The sequence below is a fragment of the Cydia fagiglandana genome, chromosome 4, assembly GCF_963556715.1.
Source record: "Cydia fagiglandana chromosome 4, ilCydFagi1.1, whole genome shotgun sequence".
Classification (NCBI taxonomy): Eukaryota; Metazoa; Arthropoda; class Insecta; order Lepidoptera; family Tortricidae; genus Cydia; species Cydia fagiglandana.
This window is the reverse complement of record NC_085935.1, coordinates 7,497,732-7,523,124: the sequence shown is the minus strand read 5'-3', so window position 1 is coordinate 7,523,124 and position 25,393 is coordinate 7,497,732. Positions and strand designations below refer to the sequence as shown.

The 25,393-nt window shown below is 38.2% G+C and overlaps 2 protein-coding genes across 3 annotated transcripts in view; one reads left to right on the top strand and one right to left on the bottom strand.

The window, feature by feature from the left end:
• Positions 1-25,393, bottom strand: part of LOC134663571 (inosine triphosphate pyrophosphatase) — a 210,386-nt gene that overhangs the window by 28,693 nt on the left and 156,300 nt on the right. The gene's annotated exons all lie outside the window — the stretch shown is intronic.
• LOC134663569 (LIM domain transcription factor LMO4) overlaps positions 1-25,393 on the top strand; it is a 280,250-nt gene that overhangs the window by 214,354 nt on the left and 40,503 nt on the right. For both annotated transcript variants that reach the window (XM_063519974.1, XM_063519973.1), the window contains exons 3-4: positions 2,409-2,567; positions 4,681-4,876. In XM_063519974.1, coding sequence (XP_063376044.1) covers positions 2,409-2,567; positions 4,681-4,813 — 292 coding nt within the window. In that variant the 3' untranslated portion in view covers positions 4,814-4,876. The remainder of the gene's footprint in view (positions 1-2,408; positions 2,568-4,680; positions 4,877-25,393) is intronic.

The following is a 25,393-nucleotide window of genomic DNA, read 5'->3' as shown; positions in this document are numbered from 1 at the left end:
ACAATTTGTACACTTTCGGGTAGTTATAACATTTATTGGTTAACCAACCAAATACAAAACCGCCTGGATCTGTCAATGAACGACCTGACTTCAACCTACATTATTTGATCATGTAATGTTTTTATCTACCCTCAACTGGTTTAAGGAGCCATTTGAGGGTAAATATTGTTTATTTTTATTTAAATACCTAAAGATACAGACTTATAGCTTTCAATGTTAAATTACGTAATTGAGTGTTTTGATAATGTAATAGATACTTACAAGAAATGTATATTTTATTTTTATTTTTTTCGTTAATTGTTCTTAATTGACTAAGTTTTTAGGCGTATACCCACACGTTGATAATAAGATAATAAGCCGAAATGGTAAACAAATGAGATTCACTGAAATTTTCGCTCACTCGCAATCCCCAAATGATCATACTTAATAAGAAACATAATAGTCAGTATTATTAGTACAAGCTAGCAAATATTCATCACCGGTAAGTATATGAAAGTATGGTTGCTTACGCCATACACTAAGTATAACATGCACTACCAAACTTCTTGGCACTCTTGAGATCAGACCAGATCATTGGTAATTCGAAATTATATCTAATCATAAGTTAGTAGTTAACCACTAGCTTATGATTAACTATTAATAGTTTTGCCCAGATTTAATGGCTAACCCGCAAATGACTTAATGGGCAACCTACTTGCTAATATTTAGTTACCCGTATTTCATCATTTAAGTAAGTAATCGCAACAGTACTCGCCGATGTACTCGACCCGAGAGAAACAAATAGGCGCACTCTACCGGCCTGGCCACGACATTGGTCTAAGGCGATCGGCGGCGGCGACCGGCGGTAAGTCGCAAAAACAATAACCCGGCGACGCATAATGCATGCCACGAGCCTTGTCGCCGAGCGGCAACGCGCGCGGTGTGCACATGGCGACCGGCGGCGGCGGCGAGCGGGGAGGGGCGCGACTCGAACACTTGTATCGGGCAGCGCAGGCGATGCCACGACTTTAGAGCGGCGCGACCGGCCTAGGCGGCGCGACGGATCGAGCGGGGCGATACGGAACAAAACATTTTGTTTTTTTTTCGAGCGACATGGAGACGGAAGGGTTTATTATTGAAATTTTAAATGTACTTTCGCGTATTTAAGTATGTTGTGACGTCTCCACACTTATTCTTGTGTAAGTACTCGTTTTTTTGGGTGCTTTATATATACAATTAAAAAAATACTAAACTAGATGTAAATAAATTTGTCGTCCTGTATTTAGCCCATGCACCCATTGACAAACAATGAAATATATTCTAGGCACTTTTGAAAAAGAAAACCATGATTTTAAATACGTCTACGTCCCAGCCCCTCCTAGTCGCTGCCGCCGCTACTGAAAGTACGTGGCATGCCTGGCGGTCGCTCGCGTTTTCCGCCCCGCCCGCCGCCCCGCCGATCGCTTTAGACCAATGTCGTGGCCAGGCCGTACTACCGGAATCTCACTCAATCGGCTGATGGAATCGATAATTGAATAGCTACACAAGCTAGCTAACGTGTTTTAAAGGCTTTTAACCGAAAATATACACTTTTATTTCTTTTACAAACGCTTTCACGTCGATGCTTCTTGGTAGATCGAGTTTGTTGACTCGTTCAATACCTGTAAACATTTGGTTTAGTTTTAATTTTTAAATCACATACACGGGTAAATTCTTGCTCACCATACATATACATAACCGTAACAGTAATTTAAAAGCCTGTTTGAGTTTGGAATTTGTTCCGCGAGAGAACCTGCGGTCACAAACAGTTCAATGTGTTTTCTAATGGTTTTTATGTGTAATGGAGCTGAATTTAGCGATGAATTAGGTCATAGATAAATAATTACCTAGTGACCTAGTGTATTTCATTTTTAAACAAACTATGCTGGTGAAAACTTAACTAAGACCCCTTTACATGTGGGTGTGGTAGTGTGTGTTACATGTGGTCGATAATGGTGTATAGTTTACAAAAGCGCATTAAAGAAATTTGTTGACATTGACTTACAAGTATTTCTGTTTAAGCAATGATCAATGATCATACATATATTAGCTTCATGTTATTTTATTATGACTCAAAAGGACAATTCAGCAGCTCATACCTTGTTTACATTATTGCCACTGTTTCCCACTTACTACTTAAACCTAAGGATCAAAAATTCAAAATGAATTACAAGAAACATCTGTCTTACCAGACCTCGCAGCACTACGCAATTTTCATTTAGATTTACAAATATGTATAATGTGACTGATACCGATGTACCTAATTAAGGATATTATGTATTACTTAGAGTGCGTCTCACTACTAGTGGTTGAGTTTTTTTCTGATAATACTACTTTTTTCCTATAAAAGACATACTTACATATTCAACCAGTATTGTGTTTTGTTCCAGAATGTTCGGTTCAGGCGGCGCGTGCGCGGCGTGCGGCCAGGCGATACCCGCGAGCGAATTCGTCATGCGAACGAATGCGCCGCAGCAGCCGCTCCATGTCTTCCACATAAAGTGCTTCGCGTGCTCGAAATGTGGCTCACACCTCATGCAGGGCGATAGGTAATAGCTGTTTACATACATACCTAGTATACATACTTACTACCAAATTAATCCCACTGTTAGGTACGTAATTGAATTAATCAACTTTAGATTAAGTCAGGTCCCCACAGAAAACCAGCGCCACGGTTTTCCGCGGCATTATGCAGAGTGGGGATCCTATTTTAGCGTCCAAATGTCTTTTATGTCTGCATGCCTTTCTTTTTTTCATGTACTATGTTGCGACGTTGAAATAAATGTAATTCTTCTTCTTCTTAATGGATTACAATGAAATTTAGTTAATCTTAATAGTACCAGAAAATGGACATAGGATACATTTCACTCGGGAATGATGCCCTAAGGAAATGTGCAGAGTGAGTGCGTTTTCTTTCCTATGCATCAGAAAGATGAAAGCATGCTTAAGCATCTTCATACTATTCGAGCGATTTCTCATGTAAGGATAAAATGCGGCTCGATGCTGATAGATGTGATTCCACCCTTAACCTGGTAACTTAAGTCGGTATGTTCCTTAAGACAAGTTAGTTCGCGAATCAAATCTCATTAGATTAATTACATACTGACTAATTTAGTTTTTGATATTAATATGCAGCATTTAAAAACCGTATACACGGTTCTGGACAGTCGGACGGTACTATTTTCCATGCGACAATTACAGTATAATTTATGAGGAGCACAAATACTGTAATTGTCACTTAATTATACAATTGCATTGCCCTGACTACGCAATTTGTCTTCATGACTCTCTAGATTGACACACAATGTATGTAAGTAATTGTTACGGTGTAGCTTATGTTCTTAACAATTACGCTACGTCTTACGTAGGCGAACAACGCGCGAACGCGGCGCGGCGAAAGCGGCCGCCGCCGCGCCGCGCCGCGCCGCGCCGCCTGACATTCGCGTGCAAATCGCGCCGCACCGCGTTCGCAACGAGATCGCTTACGTAGGACACTTCTATGGGCATCAAAGGATTGATTTCGCCGCGCCGCGCCGCGCCGCGTTCGCGCGTTGTTCGCCTACGTAAGACGTAGCGTTAATGACAAGGTACTTTGGAGCCTTGGCGACGACGAGGACAAAACCTACTTATGTGACGTATTTGACAAATAGATAGATGGGGAACAAAATATTTAATTTTTGGCATACATGTGTCTTGCTCATGCCCAATTAGAAGTATATTACTCGTTTATTTAGTCGTATGGCATATTTTTACAAAATCGGTAATTACATAAATAAAATTTTAAATTTAAATGCGAACAATAAAATGGGTCCAAAAGAATACATTTCTATTTGAGTACTGATAAAGTAACTATTTTATTTTAGCACTTATTTTATTACAATTACAACGCTTCAAGTGTCCCACCTGAACAAGTCACCTGACTCATCCTATACAGGGTGTAATTTTTTACGTGATACAAAATATGTTTTTCTAACTCCATAAACAACTAGCAATTGAATGCTCCTACTCTCGTTGAAATCAGACAATTTTATTTTTAATTTTTTTATTTTTTTTCGTGATATTTTTTGTACTTTTAAAGGATATTATGATATTAAAACAGCTTTAAAATGTAAAGTGAACTAAATTACTTTTCAAAGTAGCGTAAATCACAAGTCATTAAACATTTTTTGTGATTTATGCTACTTTGAAAAGTAATTTAGTTTACTTTACATTTTAAATATCTTATAAAGCTGTTTTAATATCATAATATCGTTTAAAAGTACAAAAAATATCACGAAAAAAAATAAAAAAATTAAAAAAAAAATTGTCTGATTTAAATTGTATAAAAATTTATAAAATAAACAATTAATAATTGAAGTTATAAATAGCCCTTAGTTATAATTGAGTCGACCGTCAGCTATTCCATATTTTGACCTCAGGAGCCTTTCTCAAAATATTCCGTATTGAAAACTATACCCCGAATCTAAAGCCCCGTCTCCATATAGCGCGGCAAACCATCGAACATTGTTCATGAACATTGAACATGTTCGATGGTTTGCCGCGCGATATGGAGACGAGGCTTTAACTCCTTCCTTGGCCTCCCGTTAGATAAGTATATGCAGCTTACCACATCAAAGTCAGACCAAGAGTCTCTAGATAGAAAACTATGCTCATTTTCCTCAGGTATTACATGCTCGCGGGCTCACTTGTGTGCGAGCAGGACTGGCAGAAGCTGATGAAGAGCGCGAACGCGGCGACGCCCGGCGCGCCGGTGCGCAAGGGCAAGGTGGGGCGTCCGCGCCGCTCGCGCGAATGAGCCGCGCCCGCGCCGCCCGCGCCGTCGCGCGCGCCGCAACACTCGCATAGGGACTATGAGGAGGTACGTCACCATTGCCTATATAAGTAAAAGCATGGAGAAATAAGCAGGTAACCTTAATAGAGTGCTCTATCTAAGGCGGTGGTACTGGTGCTCGACGCGGTCCCAATACATGTCATCTTGAAACTTAAGTCATTATCAATAGAGTTGACAGCAGGGTGTCATTAGCATGTCGAGCACTAGTACAACCACCTTATACATAGAAAAACCCATTTAGTTATAAGCGAGTTTTGCAAAAACTTATCTATAATAAATAAAATTTCAGCTTATAAATTATACAAATGACATACAAATGATAGTCTTATCCCGGTGATAGTCTTACCTCACCTTACCTTACTTATTTATAACAAGCGTAGGTATACTTAGAGCTCTAGTAGATACGCGTAATCAAAAAATTGCGTAAGTTAAGCAAAATTATAATGAGCACTAACTTGCTCCTAATAGGATATAAAATGATCCTACAAACATAATTATAAACCCCAAGCTTCAATTACAAACCAGGTCTAACAACATGTTTACCTTCCACGGCTCAAGTGTGGGCGTTCGACCTTTATTAACACTGGCTTGTCGTGGCGTTGATTAGGAAATCCTTTAATTAATTAATTATACGTTAATTATCGTCGAGGCGAGCGTGACTGGGATTTTGCCGAGTTGCACTTTGGCTTAGCATTCCTTGGCACGCTAGCGGTAATTTGATGGCGGTTTCATTAAGATCGTATTTATGATTAATCTCAATTAAGTGACTATTATTTCACTTTGGACCTTGAGTTTAACAATAAAGAGGACAACCAAGGATCGATCACGCCGAAATTTTAATTACTTAAATGAGCGTTTTCCAAAAAAAATTACGTTTCATTCATGTCTTACATCATACAAAAATATGACGATTTGGAAAGGAAATCTTGGGACTCATTTTTTCATGTATGAGGCGATGATTCTGAGTAAAATGAGCCCAAGAAGTCAATATTTCGAAAACATGAATGCGCATATCGGTGCGTATAAATTTCGCGGTAGCATATTTGAGCGTTTTCCAAAAAAAATTACATGTTATTCATGTTTTCAAAATGTTTTGTTTTGTTTGGGTGTGGCTTTAAGGGTTGATAAGGGTCATTGATCAAATTTTGTTCTATTTAGTCAGTTAAGTCTCAAAAGGAACATTAAGACACCCAAAATATTTTGATGAAACTATCCGTAGACATACCCACTCAACGTCAAGCATAAACACAAAAATAATGAGCAGCATCACACTCCAATAAATCAGCTAACACATTCGGCTCGAAGTGCATGTTCTTCGGTGGTTTAAAAATTCACGAGTCATAAGCGGGCGGGCGATGTAAACCCGGGCCTCTCGAACCATTTGCTCTCTTACTGAGGATTACTTGTACGCTGCAAACATCACCGCAAACATCGCAAACATCGGTCTGGCCTAGTGGGTAGTGACCCTGCCTGCGAAGCCGATGGTCCTGGGTTCGAATCCCAGTAAGGGCATTTATTTGTATGATGATACAGATATTTGTTCCTGAGTCATGGGTGTTTTCTATGTATTTAAGTATTTGTATATTATATATATCGTTGTCTGAGTACCCACAACACAAGCCTTCATGAGCTTACTGTGGGACTTAGTCAATCTGTGTAACAATGTCCTATAATATAATATAATATAATATACAGGGTGATCAATCTAAATGGGTCAGTATGGAGAAGTCAGAAACTATAAGAGATAGCAAAATCTGTTCTTAGGAACCATGGCTTCGATTTTAGATTTAATCATAATGGCATTCAATTTTTTTTTTAATTCTATCATACATAACCGGGATTCGAACATGGTCAATATTCTTGTTGTTTGTTTGTATGGCAACTTTTAAACGATGCGTGATAGGTGGGGGGTGCTCGACCAAATATCATAGAGGGCCCCGAGACAAAACAAAGTACCTTAAAAAAAATCAAAATGGCCGACTTTTTTTTTAATTTTTTCAAGTTGGTCCGAGCGCGCTGAGAATTGGCATGCGGCGAGCCTGAAGGCCCAAGATACAATGTCAAAAAAATATTTTTGGAAAAATCCAAAATGGCGGCGGACACGGGCAAAGACAAATTTCCAAGTAGGTTAAGCCAGCCTGAAGGGTGAGCTTCAGGCCGGGAGGCCGAAGGCCGACCCCGGTGGAGGGCCGAAGGCCCGAAGCCTCCACCCCGACGCCCAAAAAGCGACTCCCAATAGGAAAAGTGTTGGGTCGTGTTTACGCTCCAACTTCCCTCTCGTGTGACGCTTCGGGCCTTCGGCCCTACGCAGAGCTCGGCCTTCGGCCTTCGCAAGCCTCGACGCTTCGCCGTGCGGCTTCGGTCATCAAGACAGTTAACTTGGTAGAACGCTTGGAAGCACCGAATTCACGCAGTTCGGCCTTCGGCCTCGCATTTTGGGAGTCGGGGTGGAGGCTCAGGGCATTCGGCCTTCCACCGGGGTCGGCCTGGCCTCCCGGCATGAAGCTCGCCCTTCGGGCTCGCTTATCCTACTTGAAAATTTTACTTTGCCCGTGTCCGCCGCCATTTTCAATTTTTCCAAAAATATTTTTTTGTTATTGTAATCTTGGGCCCCCAGGCTCGCCGCATGCCGAATCTCAGTGCGCTCGGACCAACTTGGAAAAAAAAAAAAGTCGGCCATTTTGATTTTTTTTTATGTACTTTGTTTTGTCTCGGGGCCCTCTATGATATTTGGTCGAGCACCCCCCACCTATCACGCATCGTTTAAAAGTTTCCATACAAACAAACAACAAGAATATTGACCATGTTCGAATCCCGGTTATGTATGATAGATTTAAAAAAAAAATTGAATGCCATTATTATTAAATCTAAAATCGGAGCCATGGTTCCTAAGAACAGATTTCGCTATCTCTTATAGTTTCTGACTTCTCCATACTGACCCATTTAGATTGATCACCCTGTATAATAAACATACATCGGGTAAATGGTATGTTACCTTGATTTGATTTATGTTATTACAGCTGTGTAGCCTGTGTATGTTAACTTAGTTGTTTGTGATGGCTAAATATGGTAGTCTCATGTGTTTAGTTATCTAACGTAAATATCATTTAAAACTTGTCGCAGAAACATCTTAGAAACCAGAATTTAGCCAATGTTTTAATCAGATTTCCAGCCATTTTCATTGTTTCATTTTCCGTTAATGGATTTGTAATTGGTAAATCGTAAATGATAATTGTACACCAATCTGAAGAATTTTCAAAGAGTACATTTAGTAAAAAATGCTTGATTTAAAATAAAGTCGAATGTTAATGTATCCGTCCAACTGCATAGTAACTAAGCGGATAAGGACAATACTCGAGTTGATTACTCGGCAATTAGCAAACACCAAATTACGGGGTGATGAACCACACCGGTACAAACGGCGAAAGCAATTTTCATTTTGAAAATTGGAATTTTAAAGTACTAATTCGATTATGAGACGCACGGCCACCGCACAGAGAAGTGGCGAAGAAATGCAATTAAGCTGTTCAATGAACACCGCACAAAGACTGGCTTTGTTTATATGAGCGAGTCACTCGGCCGGAACGCAGATTCGGACAGCGCCGCGGCATAATATACTGCCTTATAAACGGAGCTCTCATTAAATTCGGCGTCACGAATTACGTTTAGTGTGAAACTGAAACATATTGCGCTCAACTTCGCCTCAAACGCTCCTAATAATATTTATTAGCGCAAAGCTTTCTAATTGCAGTATGCAAGTTGTTTAAAGGGATTGTTCATAGAGTTAATTATCTGCGCGACCATGGTCCGAGGGCCGCGGGCGACGCTTTGCTTACGGCGCTCTCTCAAATCCACTGCCAACCAATTCCGAAGTTTAAACACCGCTGAACTTTATTCGACAACTCGTACAACTATTGTCCAGCCTTGCTAATGAAGCCTCGAATTGGAAACCTGTAAACATGACATGCTTCTGTAACTTACGAGGTTTTATACTCTGAACTTTTAATGAAACATCATTATGCCCTTCGAGTTACTAATATAGAAATTACATTGAGTAAGTAAATGACTTCTTGCTAGGGAATGCAAATCGGTTATTTTATTGTATGGAAATAATCGGTTTTTAACCGAAACCGCGGTTATTTCCATACAAAAAATAACCGATTTGCATTCCTTACTTCTTGCGAGTTTAAAACCATTAGAAGTAACAAGAACAACAGACAAACTATCTTACATGATCTACCCTCAAGAGACTTTTCTAAAGCTTCTTCGCTTAGTTTGAAACGGCAATACTTACAACATCGAAGGAAGTACTTAAACTTTCAAATTAGCAAAAAGTAATGTTGTTTCCCTAATGTTAGTAGGAAAGTTGGGTAATTATAAGTTGGCCATAAATGTCCGTTCAAAGCGCGTTTCAATTACCTTGTCCCCCTAAGCACCGAGCCTTCGGTACAGAGTTAACTATAATTACAAAGAGGCGCTAGTTGTTATTACTTTGTGCGGGCGATGGTCAAAGGCCCGATGTTAATTGGAAAGCACCTGAAAATGACAGCGCCTTTATGCCGCGTTTGTTTGGCGTAAAAATCAAGTTCGGCCGTACGCCCCTCGGCTCAAAGACTTGACCGTTCAGGTTCACCCGGCGGCTTTGTAATGCGATTACGCCGACTTGTCGAAAGTTAATTAAATAACGTTTTTCCAAATTACCTGCCGGGGCCGACATCAAAGTGGTCTCGCACGCTTTAGGAATCTTTCCACAAAGGCTAGCTGCGGGCGAGGTCTGCCGGCCTCTGATCTCGCCCACTAATGTAGTGCGCCGGACGGGCGCGCTCTTCAGCTGTTTGTCAAGCCCCGCTGACAGCTTTTCACCGGCCCTTGCTTGTTTGCAGCGCAGTTCGACACGTTCTTTTATTTCAGTTCGAGATTCCAAATTGACGTTTATTACGAAATCGTACTGTGTCGGGTGTAGGGTTGCCAGATGGTCGGGATTTGGCGGGATTCTCCCGATTTTTAGCATGTGTTCCCGATTCCCGACAAAGTTCAAACTGTCCCGAAAAACAGCTTCACATAATAATTTCAAGTTCCGAACTGTCGTCGAGCGAGCGAGCTGACGTAGTGCCAATAATGTAAAATATCGTTGTTTTTAATACAATTACTTTAATTTGAATGTATTTTTTTCCCGACTTAAGTCCCAAAATCCCGAAAAAATGATATTGTTTCCCGATAATAGCACCTCTCGATCTGGCAACCCTAGTCGGGTGAAATCATGCTACTGTTTGAACTTTTTCTTACTCGAAGTCAATTTATTAAAAATTATGGGCAATAGAATTTTTGGGGCATAGTCAAACATTATTGGGGATCAATAATTATTAATGGCCACCCAAAACGCTTTTCTTCGCCATCGTCGATTGGCTTTCGGATAAAAACGTCCTTGACATCACGTATGGCCTCTGTCCATCTCCCTCGCCCAATTGTGCTTCGTCTGCTCTTTTTTAGGGTTCCGTACCCAAAGGGTAAAACGGGACCCTATTACTAAGACTTCGCTGTCCGTCCGTCCGTCCGTCCGTCCGTCCGTCCGTCTGTCACCAGGCTGTATCTCACGAACCGTGATAGCTAGACAGTTGAAATTTTCACAGATGATGTTGCCGCTATAACAACAAATACTAAAAACAGAATAAAATAAAGATTTAAATGGGGCTCCCATACAACAAACGTGATTTTTGACCAAAGTTAAGCAACGTCGGGAGGGGTCAGTACTTGGATGGGTGACCGTTTTCTTTTTGCTTTTTTTTGTTTTTTTTTTTGCATTATGGTACGGAACCCTACGTGCGCGAGTCCGACTCGCACTTGCCCGGTTTTTTACATGACAATATTGTAGCGTGTTTGGTTATTGAACGAGCCTAAAATATACAAATCATAAATCTCTTCTACAAAAAACATGGTAGTATATTAAATCGCTCCAATTACAAATCCACTCGATCGGATCGACAATACTTGTGTGATTGATGGCTTGTCTATTGTCTATCTAATTCAATCGGCCCGTCCCGCACGCGACGAGGTCGACCCCGCACGAGTCGCACGACATTCTACAGTTTACTGCTTTACTAAAAAGTCATTCTCTACTTTAGCTTTACAAACGTAGGTATCAGTAAGAAAAAGTACCTAACTTACCTACATTAAGCCGGATTTACATTACGAAATTAGTGGCATGAAATTAATTTCATTACATTATTTTGACAGTACGGATATGATGGTCTTTCTTGTCTACGTGACAGCGTGATAAAATGGTGTCCGTCACTTTCTATCCCACGGTGTTAAACAGTGACAGATTATTTTATCACGTGGATAAAGATGGATAAAGCTATCCATAATACGCTGGCAGGTGTAAATGAATATTTTCGCTTGAATGTATTAATAGTTTTATAGAACTAATGCACGTTATTAGAGTAAGTACAGTGCAGTAGTGTACTTTACTTCCGTACACGTATACATACCATCTAAAACCGATGTTGAAATCCGAAATAGCATAAAAATTTAGAATTTTGGTTAATAGTTAAAATGTACGTAGGTACGTGTACCTACTTGTTTTATCTCATATTATATTTGTATTAGTGTTACGTTCGCACGGCGACGCTTAATCTTACAGACTAATCTACGTTACAACGTCAGGAAAACTGTAATTTGTCATTTTCTAAATTATATTTTGACAACTCAAGGGCAAACTAAATTAAGCGCCGCGTCTAGAACACTCGATTACTCATAAACACGTGATGAATTTGTTGTGATAACGCAAAATACTGTCATTGCATATTTTCTTTGTAGTTTTAAGACTTTTAACTATAGTCAGACCCTAAAAACTCTGCAGCAATTTTGATAGCCCACGCAGTACAAGTGTCATTTTAAACGTCAAACTTCTATGAAATTATGACGTATACAATAACACTTACACTGCGTGGGCTATCAAATCCGGTGCAGACTTTGTTTGGTGCAACTATAGATACACCGATACAGTCAACAAAGTTATCAGCTAAGCATCTCTGCTTGTAAATGTGTATGCAGTTGTGCCAAAACTAATGGTTTTTCTGACTGGACCTGCCAAGTCTTACGTAACATAACCACTAGCTAACGTAAAAAGTTCATAAAACAGATAAATCCATACATACTCCGGGATTATTTAATAGTCGAATTGCGTCACCATATTTTTAGTCGTCCATCCCAAGGAAAAAAAATCCATTGCCAAATTTTTTTTACTAAATGTGTGGAGTAGCATTTTCAGATACACCAATTACATAATACTCATAGAGCCATTTGGCAATATATTTTTTACCTATTTTATTTAATGTTTTGCCACTATCCCATAAAGCCTCATAAGTTCATAACATTGTAAAAGTTGAATTATTATTGTACCATGATAAACTGGGTAACTAGGTAACAACAGTAACGTATGTATATACTAATTGCTAATCAACGGTATTTAAAATAATTAGTAAGCAGTGTTTATTACCATCTATCTAATAATCCTCACCGAACGTACCTTGTCCGGATCCGGTAACGCCAATTACACTGGCAGCCGTATTTGATTAAATCTATAACGCTCATTATTTTCTTGATACACATTCGTTCCGCAACTCTAATTGGCATATTAACAACTCCCAATTAAGGACATTAAAATAATATTGAAGCAATTACTTGCAAGGTAATCCGCCCCGGACAAAGTATGTCAAGAATTTAACGACTAATATATTCATAGTTTACGTTATACCACCTAGTTAGAGCTTAAAAACTTAAACAGTCAGTATCTGTATAAGTTGTCATTTCAAATTTAAATTCCCATGCATTTCACAATTTATTCTCTTTCCGCACAGATTCTAGATAAGTTTTGCAATAGGCAAATATGAAACAAAGATGTGGCCACTGATGTGTTTTATCACATATACTTTTAAAAACTATATTTCCATAGACAATGACTGTCCGGAAAACTTTTACTTTCTTTTTAAATTGACTTACAAAGATCGAACGTAAAACGTCATTCATAGGGTATTTCTTAGTTTTTTCCCGGGCTGCAATCCTGGGTGGGATCGAAAGGTTTCTTAATGAGGAAGCAAAAGTTTTTTAGTAATGGAGGCGTGCAATTAGTCGAACGCAGAAGTAATCTCCGCGAACGTGCGACAGAAAAGTTTAATGAAACGCAAGTCGACCACATGTGGGAACAATTTACGTCTCGGCCTCTAATTTAAAATTAATACCGTGGGGCTGGTGGAAAATTTGAAAAGTTTGAACGACGTTGGCGCGCCTTGGCTCCGCCGATTGCATTTTTATACGAGTAAGACAACCTCTTAGCTTATTAGGGAAGGTTATTAGACGTCCGAGGGATATCTCGGCGGACGTGGCCTCAACCTCCAAACGACTTCGCCCTACTTAATTAGTTAAATGGATACGTTGTTTTTCCGGAACAATAACCCGTACGATGGCCCTTATTTTCTTCGGCAGTGATACTCAAATCGACGCAGATAAGTATAGGGCTGTCAGATGGTTTTGTGATAGGTAAAACCCCTCACACAACCGTCTTAATAGAGTTTCTACATCCAAGTAAAATAACACAAATCATTGTTTTTATTTGGTCCCTAGTTGTTCCTGATTAACCAAATTCCTGACACGTTGATGACTTTGTCTTCTCGTGTTGCACATTAATAAACAACCTTTGACGTCGTATTAAATGTTTTTGACTACTGAAAGTTCGGGTTCTGACAACTGAACAAAATTCTGGCAACCCTAGACAGATGGGATGGTGGAATCCCCCAAATTGGAGCGACTCGTTCGGTCGCGCAATTTAGGGCAGCACCGATGCACTTATGCACCGGCACATTTCCCACAGCCCGGTGCAGCATCCGCGCGCGACAAAGGACATCTCCACAATAGCTCCATTAAAATAATGCAAGTAAATGAGGATTTGCCGAGTCCGCCGAATCCGCTCGCCGCTCACAATACCCTTCCTAGCGACGTCGCTTAAAACACTATACACGAACATATTTCATTAGCTAAGTGGGAGGCTTTCGGTCTGAATTTGTGTAATGCAGCCAACTAGACGTAGCGTCGCTTTTACTTAAACGCCGTAATTAAAACGCCCCTCTGCTAAGGGCGCTGTTTAAAACTATGTCCCAACTAGTTCTGAGCGGACAATTAGCCTCAAGTGATGTTCGGGCACTAAAAAGGTCTATTGTATTGGGAAATAATATTGCATTAATAAGTCATCGAGTTCGTCTATTGAGTTGACAGGCGAAAGTAACAATATTTATTACAAGTGGCTTCATCGACTGTATTCAATTGTGAAGATTATTTACCACACCAATAATACTTCGAATGCCAAATAATGGTTCTCGCCAAGAAACTTAACAGCCATGGTCGTGGTCATGTGCATTTCTTGAAGCTCGAGAGAAATCGACCTAAGTTCTACACTAATAGAGGCTTAGGAATATCATGATAGACGTTAATTTATTTATGTAAGTATTTAGTTGTATTTTTACCTGGATAAACACATGTATCTACCTATGCTTTACATTTACATTATTACTAAAAACCTGTTTAATTATATCCAAAGTGTACTCTGTTAAAATATTTAAAAACCCCCGAATGATGAAATCCTCTGACTTTTGTGATTACTGAAAATGGAGATGTTTATTGAACAAAGTTTTAATTATGCTGAATTTTCATTAATGTTTCCTGTAGCGGCGGAGCCCGGAGATTTCAATTAACACGTTACTTTTTGTATTATCTTCATCTGTCGGAAGTTTTCATATATTCCTACATTATTTAACGCATAATCAGTGATAAATATTTAAAGATTAAAATATTTTAAACGCGCGTGAATCATAGTCGTAACAAAGAAGCCGGTAGTTCAGATCTATTTGAAAGCAGGTTTAGCGCCAAAAATTTAGGTAATTGTTGTTATGTAGGTAGGTATTACAGGCTTATATTATTTCTGAAAGTATTAATATTTTGAATGCCTATCAAATTCATTCTCAATATAGTTTACAGAATTGGAATCAACTAAATTAATTAAACTGAAAATATTAATATTTTGAATGCCTATCAAATTCATTCTCAATATAGTTTACAGAATTGGAATCAACTAAATTAATTAAACTCTATGCATAACATTAGGGAATAGTTTACATCTCTGCCCGTAATTTAAAATAAAATTAATACGATGTGATTCTAAGTAAAAGTATACAAAATTAAGCAGTTCTTGCAATACATATATATACATAACACGTTAAATTAGACTTGGTGCTCTTCTGTTTTGGGCTTTATTTAATTTTAGAGACAAATGCGTTAAATGGAGTTAGAAATGCCTAATGATATAAACACGCCAGGTCTGGCTACTGCGGGACTATGGCTCTAACTTTAAGTTTAAACACCTATTTAAACACTACTTAAAAACAAATTCCGTTAAAAATATTTGGTTGTTTTAAAGGCCAAGATAGTTAAAATAACAAAATTGTTTAGTACATTTTTTGCCATTTCATTAAACTCCATCTTAATTAACTGTTTCGCCGCATTGCCGTTTTTTCTTATTACCTAAGACATCCGTTTTCCATAGTTTCATGTTAATCATTTGTGACGGTATATATAAAGATGTCCTTTAGCAAGGGTTAATTAGATGTTCCTTCAAAACTTAAGTGTAAGTACTTTGACACGTTAATGGTTGTTTTAATTCGCTTAAAACCCTAAAAGGCGGCAAACTGGGTCACAGATGCACCCATATCTACATAATTTTTCAGTTGCAATCTAAACCTTATAGAAAGAGGCTACAGTTCAAATTTGATCATAGCAATCCTTGAGAAAGTTCACCCTTTTGCGTATGAGGGCTTTAATAACTTTATTGATCGTTAACGAGTAAAATTGATCGCTACTAACGATCTTAATCGAATAGCTGGCATCGATTCATCGTGTCGATGCCCCGGTATCGAGTTAATTTAATTGAAACGGAGTTGGGTAATTAATTAGTGGCGAATGAGGGCTCTCAGCCGGATGAAGCTGCCGCTGTTTACAGCGCTCATACATATTGTATTGACCGAGACGCCTTCGCGAAGATTACGTACGGTAATGGAAATGTTACACGTGAAACATGTCATTTCCAAGTTCAGCATTTTAAACTAGGCCAAAATATTTGGGAGTCATCCCTCCTCAATCTTACGTACCTATTTACTTAATGTTTTTTAGGGTTCCGTACCCAAAGGGTAAAACGGGACCCTATCACTAAGACTTCGCTGTCCGTCCGTCCGTCCGTCCGTCCGTCCGTCCGTCCGTCCGTCCGTCTGTCCGTCTGTCTGTCACCAGGCTGTATCTCACGAACCGTGATAGCTAGACAGTTGAAATTTTCACAGTTTTCTTTTTGCATTTTTTTTTTGCTTTATGGTACGGAACTCTTCGTGCGCGAGTCCGACTCGCACTTGCCCGGTTTTTTTTTTACAAACTCTGCCTAACTCTGAAAATTTGTGTAAGTATGCTCTGTGTAAATCACTTTATTCCACATAATAGGTACAGGTTTACATAAAACGTACAAAACAAAAATTACGATAAAAAAATACAGCCACCAAGATTTTCCGTAACAGTTCTTATTAATTCGTTGCGGAATCCTAAACGAATAATTTCCGTTTAGAAAAAACGTAATTAAATTATGCCGTCCAATTAAGTTAATTATACGAAAATGTGTTTTATTAATTAAAAACACGTTTTCCTCGAGCAGCAGGATAACCATAAACATTTACGATTAATCTAAACTAGGTATTAATGGAATTATTAATATAGCGATGCACTTAAATTAATCGAAGAATCACATTAGGTAAACACGGCGAGTTATTAAAATAAGTAATGAAGTAGATTTAAATATAAGATGAGCAGTTCATTTGATAATTAGAAAGACATGAAGGACGTTAGCAAATATATAAAAATTTACGTATTCAAAACACTAATATGGAGGTGTAGCAAATACATAAAAATTTACATATTCAAAACACTAATATGGTGAAGTTGATTAAAAAAATCCATCATACGAATTTAAATGCATCCCTCTCGCAACAATTAATAAGTGCGATAAAGACGGGCTGAGATTGATATCGTATTTTTTAAATCTGAAACAGCTTCATGGTAATCCTTATATGTCTACGCTTGGCATTGTCTGGTTTTTAATAATTGTTGTAAAATATAAAAAATTGCGGTCCGCCCCACGTATCTTGCAAATGTACCATCGCCCACTGTTAATTGAACGTCAGTGGACCTTATGCCTTTTGTAATAAGGTCCACCGATGTAGAGTTAGGAGAGTTGCTGTTTGTACAAAGACGCAAAAAATAGACACATAAATTATACAGTAGTTAGTAGTTATTTTAATTGTAGCTTTATGTAGTTTTAATTTTAGTTTATAATTGTTTTTATTTTGTATGAAATAAACAATTATACATCATACCGTCCTTAGACTACACGTGTAAGGAATCAGATGTTTCAGAATTATCTTGACTTGTTACAGTAACGATTTTCTGTATTAATTAACATAACCAATATTACTTCAAGTCGACCTTTAATAATGAAATGAAAACATATATTTTCAGGCAACTATATACGCCATCAGAGTAATAATGTTTTCAACTATGGAAAAAAACATCAATAAAAAGTAATTGGCAGTACCTATTGGTCCCCAAACCTACAAATAGATGAGCAAGCGATTGATCTGACTAAGAGCAGTCGCGATAATAGCGTTTAATCCCGCTAAAACGTTAGGCGATCCGTCATAATGAATGTTTATCCCGACAGACGTCGGCGCATACTTTTATCGCAATAGGATGCTCGTAAGCAGTACCTCAACTCTCTGTAAGTACCTCGATACTAAGTTTTGTTTTTATTTTCCATATTAAAATGTCAGTAGGTACGACTGCCCAATTTAATGCAAATCCAACTGTCATTTTAGTACAAAACCAGACAGATTTGGTAGGAGATAGGCCAATCGATTCTTGTTTTTAGTTTCAGGGATAATACACAGGATGAGGTATCAGACGCCATCAGAGTACCTATAAGTAGATACATCGCCGAAAATGTCAGACATCACACTTGATTTATCTCATAGACTACTACCGTTTTTTAGAGAATTAATTATGATTCATACCAACTGTGTTTTCCATCAACCAAGCTATGGTTTAAGACATTTTAATGCATAAAACCTCCTAATGGCGCATTTAAAAACTTACGTAAGAAGGCAATTCAAGCAAAAGTTTTATGAGTTTTCATGAAAAGATTCTGAAAAACTTGTTCAAGTTTAATTAACAAAACCTGCACATAAGTCATTTTTATCGATTCAATAAATAAGAATGAAGTCAATGTACTGATTACGATGCTTTGCTCTTTTATGACGCATACATATTTTAGTAGCCGACGTAATTCCACTGATTACTTTCTTTAATTTTTCTAAAAACGTAATGTACCCTTCGTTATCTACGTATGTAAGTGTATTAAAGCTTTGAAGAGCAAACATTAAATGAATGAAAATTTAAACATGTACTTATTGCTTCGTTACTTAGTAATACTACGTTCGTTTCACGTACATCTGGCAGCCTAATGTAATGAACGAGTTGCTTACATTTACTTCAGAACGATTCCATTTTAGAGTGCTTTATTATGAATTCAAGTTGTTTACATTACTTAAAGTAAGTATTTAATGTCTATGATTTAATCTGTCGATATGATTGACATATTCAATTGTGAGAATATATTTCTGTTATAATCGATCCATTAATCATTGAAAATTAAGTGATTCACATAAATTTTTGCAATGCATTAATACTCTTCATGCACAATTCGAATCATCTAAATCTACCCGGCAAAAAACTTTCCACCTCCCCACCTGGGGCAGAAACGAAGTCCCATAGATACATAATATATATCCATTGACGTCCCGAACTGCATTAAGAAGATGTCGTTTTTGTCCATTAGTCATATGAAACATGTGCCAATATAAATAATATGGAGCTTTATGAATGACAGACGGTTACGACCCCCCTTCCCCTAAAGGGGAGGAGGAGCACTAATGGATTACATTCGCGCGAGTGAATTAGGATATTGTCGTACGATCCTGTTCCGGTGCACTCCTTTATGATCTCCCTCGCATGTACGTACATACGTGTGCATGTGTGTGTAATGGAAAATATTGGGGGGTTGCAGTGGAATTTAAGTAATCATCCAATCAACTATCAAAAGGGTATTGTTTGATTCTGTGCTTCTTTGTAAGAATTGCAGTCGCAATCTAATATCGGACGCTGGAGTTTCATTCCTCCGACATTTAGTTAGTTGCGTTTGACCATTGTACGCTAATCTTCATCAAGAGTGGGATCGAATGGTAGTAAAACGTTAATTATACTAGATTAATCGGAAAGTAATTTCATAAAATTACATAAAACCCCGGGTAGCTTGGCTCAGTACGGCAACAACCCTTTAATATTAAATCTTTACAGAATGTGCATCAAGATTGGCAAAGCAAAATTATCTTATAATAGGCAAGCATGATGAAATTATCTTACCGATACGTTCACACATCATTTACATTACTAGAAATAAGTATTCTCCGTCAATATCGCTACAAAAAAAAAACCATAGTCAAAAGCTAAATTGTCAAAAGCTGAGCTCAGGCTCCCATGAGCCGTAGCAAAATGCCGGGATAACGCGAGGAAGAAGAAAAAAATTCTCCATAGCTGGAAATATTCCTCCTCCGATGATCGCTATCTGTTTCAAAATTTTACCGCCGCCGTTATCCAGCGTACTCTTGCAATTTTCACCAAACAACGATACTTCTTGTAGAAGACGAACAAAATTTTCCGGCACGCGGCCATTCTAAAATAAGAAGAAGCGGTAGTTAGCTTATATGTTTGACATTCTGACAGTGGGCAGGGCACGTCGCAGAACGAAATGATCTATGAGGATGAAAATTTCTGGAATTCAATAATTAAACTTAGTAGTGACGGAAGTCTGCAAGTGAATTATGCGTCGAGCCTGTCACATTAATTAGACAGTCAGAAAAATATCTATTTATCAGTCAAACGACGGAATAAAACTACTGACGTTATCACAACTTCACAATTTCAACGATTGAAGATACTTCTTCACTGAGAAGTAGTTCTTCTCTACTAAGAGTAGGTAATGATGACTTACTAAGGCAAACGCCAATGAGTTATACGTCAGGCTTATCTGATATTACGCTCGTGAATCGTCGATTGAAGAAGTAGAGACTTACTTAAATAGAAACTTCAATAAGTTATGCGTTAGGCATGTTTCACTTAAAGGTCATGAAAAAAGACAGTCAAAACGGCAGAATCAACTTGCTTTCTGATATTATCATACTGTCACAATTTCAACGATTGAAGAAGTAGAGACTTACTTAGAAACTTCAATAAGTTATGCGTTAGGCATGTCTCACATTAAGGTCATGAAAAAACAGTCAAAACGGCAGGATTAAACTACTGACATTATTTACATTACCATACTGTCACAACTTCAATGATTGAAGAAGTAGAGAGTGCTGTTGGTAGTGATGTGAGTGAGTTATGCGTCGGGCCCGTCACATTAATTAGCCCGCCCGCTAATGAGGACTTATGGCGCTCTAATGAGAGACTTGTAGCGATGTATTTATATACGTCCCGGACGGCGGGGCCGCGGTTTGAATAGCTCAGTATTTTAACTTCAATATATTAATAGGTCGTTTAAACACTTTAAACCATTTAAAAAAATAGGAGGCGTAAAAAAGTCACCCTAATGTTTTTTGTTGGACTTTGTGACTTTTAATTGTATGTGGTAATGTTTATTTACGAAACGACCAGTCCAATTATTTGTTTTTTTTTATTAATTAAGAAGTTGTGTAGTTAAGACAATAGTGGATTACCACTACTCCACGTAGTCAACACTTTCATCTCTGATAAAATATTTTTGCACAATTTATTGTAAAAAAGGTATTTTCCATTGGTTCAACATAACAATAATACATACCTTTCAATTTTTTTTATATGATTATAAATTTATTCAATTTTACATATTATGTATGTATAAAACTTTCAAAATTATATTTTTTTATGTTATATCTATACTTTTAGGTATCACAAGAAAAATACAAACAAAAAAAGTTCGTATACTGAGCAAAAATTTGGGAATCAGCCCGTGAACGTACTGCGCATACTTGTCCTGCGCCCCATCGCGCACCAGGAAGCCCGTAAAACGTTACTCTCGTAAATCAAAACGTTAATTGTTCATGTAAATAAATCGCATATCAGATGGGAGTGCGGCGAAATTGCAGCAACACGTGTTTAGGTGTGCGGGTAATGGCACAATTCACGATTAAACTGAATTATATTCCATCCGTGTCACAATATATTACTTACACCACGTAAATGGGGCGGTTTAAAATCGGAATGCTGTTCTCGAAATGTAATTTCTTAATTTTATTTATACGATAATGTAATATTACATGCCAAAATAAATAACATTGATCCAGTGATTAACACATTCACTGCCCCCGACGCACATGTGCGTTCACCGTCATACAAGTTTGTTCCTAGGCCACGCCCCCTATTTTTTAAGCGCAACAAATAATATGTGTAACTAAATGAATAAGTAGCGATCACTACGAATGAAATTGAGTTAATTAAGGTACCTACTCCAAGCTATAGTCATTGCTTTTCCTTAACCCTTTTCAGGGAAAGTCGCTTCGTGGGTATTCCTTATTTACTCCTAAACAGACATGGAAACACAATCAGCACTGCTACGCTTTAGATAAGTATGATTCGATGTTATACAAAACCGCGCAAAAAGAACAAAGCGTTAGCGCCTCCACAAAGAGGGTGCAAAAAGACATTAATAATATTCGTCAAAGCACTCCGGCTGGTTACATTAAATCAATTTGCCCTTTCCGCGCGGTAAGTACGGAACGCTGTAATTGATAAGTTGAAACCCTTGTAGCGAAGCCTAGAGTTTGGCACTGCGCCCCGCTCCCCGCGCCTTCTTTTGCACAATACATACTCGTACATATGACAGATGCGCTGTGTATACATATTACACAAGTTATACGACGTATTGGAAAATTTGAATCGAAGTATGAAAGGTGTGATAAGTATATTTAGCCCGTCATCAACTTTCGTATTCTGGATGAAAATTGCGTGTCTAATTTGACCCATGATAGATCGAAAACTGTTTGTAAGTATGAACTACAGGTTTTTTAAATAACAATAAGTACAGGTTCTATAATCTTATATATAGTCAGAAGTTTTAAATTATGATACTACTGAAATATTTCGAGCGAAAATGACTAACAATAGCGGTTTAGATACGAATAATATCCTTGTATAGACTTAGTACTGCGCAAAATGGACAAAGGCCAGTAACATCAAAACACGGATGGTCTCAATATAAACTATGCATGCGGTAAGTCGAGCACTAAGGCAATAGTACTATTACTAGTAACGATCCTAGGCATAAACATGTATACTATTATTCAACTATAAACCGGTGGATAGTTAACAAAACATTAGTATGTTTATTGTCCCAAGAGCTATCGTATAGCTATTATTTGATTTAATTTTATAGTTCACACTGTAGGTACTAGAAACTGTACGCCAGTAATACGCATATTTGTTATGCGAATTTATACACGTAATTTTCGGAAACCGGTCTACTGATTTAGTTCAGAATCATCTTTCGGTTTTCACACATTACTAAATGTAAATTATCTGACGAGGAATATTTTTTTGATTAGATGACGGTACATTAAATTTGTCGGGTGCACAAGCTTGCCCGATCGTCTAGTACTTTTTTTATATAATTTGTCATGGCTGCAGTCACAGCACTTAATAAAACCATCTATCAGTCCACGTTTCTGTGCCAGTCGTTGGCCTCCACTTTAAGAATTTTTTGCACCACCTGTCTTCAGTACCCTGTATTTTGCGGTCAGTAAAGCGATCTAAATAATACCTGTTGCTTATTTATACCTTTATCATTTTAATGGTTAAAATATACACTCGTGCCGACTTGTTTGACTTTAAAATAAAATATTAGTACACAGCCAGTCAACAAAATTACAACGTTGTATTTATTATAATGCATAGTCGGATCGTTTGCATAATTTGTCGCTAAAGGACGTAAATAGTGTTCATAAAAATTTAAATCTTCAACTTTTATACGGCGTGCATTAAACTGCATTGCAGCGGAGTTTAGTAACCGATGTGGCCCGGCTTTATTAGTCTGTAATATGTATTATATGGACGTGCAAACCGTATCATGCGCTCCATCGGGATCGCCGTAATTAAAGCTTTAGGGCTAAAGTTGGGCAAGATTATAATCGCGGGCATAATTTTAAATCAAATTAACACTTCAACTTTAAACCGGGGTCATTAATGCCATTATAACGAACAATACTGGCGTCGTGACCGCGCCGGCCGATATCTAAATAATAAATAAATAGGCGAGCGGCTATCGCGCATCGCATCTCGAGTTAATGTTCGACGCCGGAGTTTTATAATTAACAATAAATTCGGTATGTTTTTTGTTGGAGCGAGAGCTCGCTGCAACAATTTTTCCAACCCCCGATATTGATCTTAATAACACATGAGCTACAATACTGCGGTGGTCTACTGTCTATTAGCACTTTGTTCCTAGAATCGCTGAGATATTACATTTTGTTCATTTCTTAAAAATCAAATCAGTTGTTCGAGCTCAATTCCCGGGTGAAATAAATTAGCTCATTCTTTCTCCTCGGCCACTTAACAAGAATCTCAACGGTACTTCTTGAAATTCGTTCAAAAACACCAAAAATACTGCACGGGCTCCCTACTCGAGCCGGCTCCGTTATCTCGTTATCCTAATGAAGTCTACGCTAATGACGAGTAGGTAAATAATAGGGCGGCTAATGGGGGCTTTATCATTCTCGAGTGCGCTCCAGGTAAGGGCCAATTAGAGGCCGCCATCGGCCCGTATTGTTCGCAGTACTCGCTTCGATTACGATTATTTCCGAACGACTCTCGGCACTGATAAATTGGACAAACTATTGCAAAATGACATCCTGGTCACGCCACCAATTGTAACTTTAAATTGACGAAAATCTACTCCACTCGCGCCCTTTTACAGTCACGGTTCTGTCACTCAAAGTTATATGAGACAACCGTCATTTGTCTCCTTACTTGTTGGATAGTAGCTCGTTTTTATCCACGGTGATAGGCGAAAAGCACGCGACCATCATAATCATGTTAGTTTATCCTTATACGGCAAGAAAAACGAGTTAACAAATGGTTCAGCTTAAAACGATAATATTGACACGTTTTCAGGGCAAACGCGTCTTACACGCTACGTCATAGCGCTACGAGTTTAGCTTAGCAATGAACTAAAAAAACACCCATCTCCCTTCATTTCTACATCCCAATCCAACCACATAATTCAAATGTAACCATTTAGGCTAATTCTCTGTAAGCAGTTAAACGCGATTCCCGGACAATATTATCGGATCTACCAATTACTTGTCAGTGGGCGGGCTAATTATCACGTCTCCGGGGGAGACGGGCCCGCGACGGGGGCGCCACGCGCCCGCGACGGCCCGACAGTTTTCCTTCTACGGAGAGTGTGGCACTGTGGCGCGTACGGAAACGGGGCTTGTCTTTCGATATGGACATGTTTTAATTAATTTAAAATAAATAAGTACTCGTTAATATACGCTGTTGGTAAAACTTGTTGACAGTTAATGCAGTTCTAAAATAAAATTAATTTTAATTTACATGCATCCTGCGTGTAAAATATAATTTATTCATGACAAGTACTGTCATCGCATTGTTCTTAAAAGATTAAAATTGTTTACTTTAACAATTTTAAGTTTGCTTATAAATAAAAACAATCATATCTTATTATAGGTAGTGTGCAAATTTTGTGTAAGTACGTATGCTGCGTACTTTAAAACTTCATATTAACCAATACTTAATCAATATTATCAGGAATCTTCCGAGACTTGGTTGCATTTCTGCTATTTCCAGTATTAATGCAGTGTTTTTACGAAACAGTTTTCTCACATCGCGAGTGTGTCGCGGCAGCGGCAGGCATCTTCAATCCCCGGGCCGCAGCGAAACTTCTCGCCGCTGTTTTTTATTGCGCGGAATTTAAATGCATTTTTGATGTTAGGAGATGACACGCCGCGGACGTCCGCACCCCCCACCGTCCCGTGCCCTATAATTTCCCAGCTTGAAACTTCACTACGGTATTAAAGCCTTGATTGCTTGAAGAAACTTGGGACATTTTGGCGTATTCTTCGCGCTCCCAGAAGATTCTGTGTCGCAAGCACAGACGTTTATTACTAACAGCAATTTGAATTAATTCAACCTTATTTTCGTGGAAAATCTACATATAAATTACAAATAGACTTCTCATTTAGCTTTTGGTAACTCATCTTTTTACTGAACATATCCTTAATTAATACGTGCGAATTATCCCTTTCTCTAATACAATTAGACAAATTAATGAGTTCCGTGTCACACCTTCCA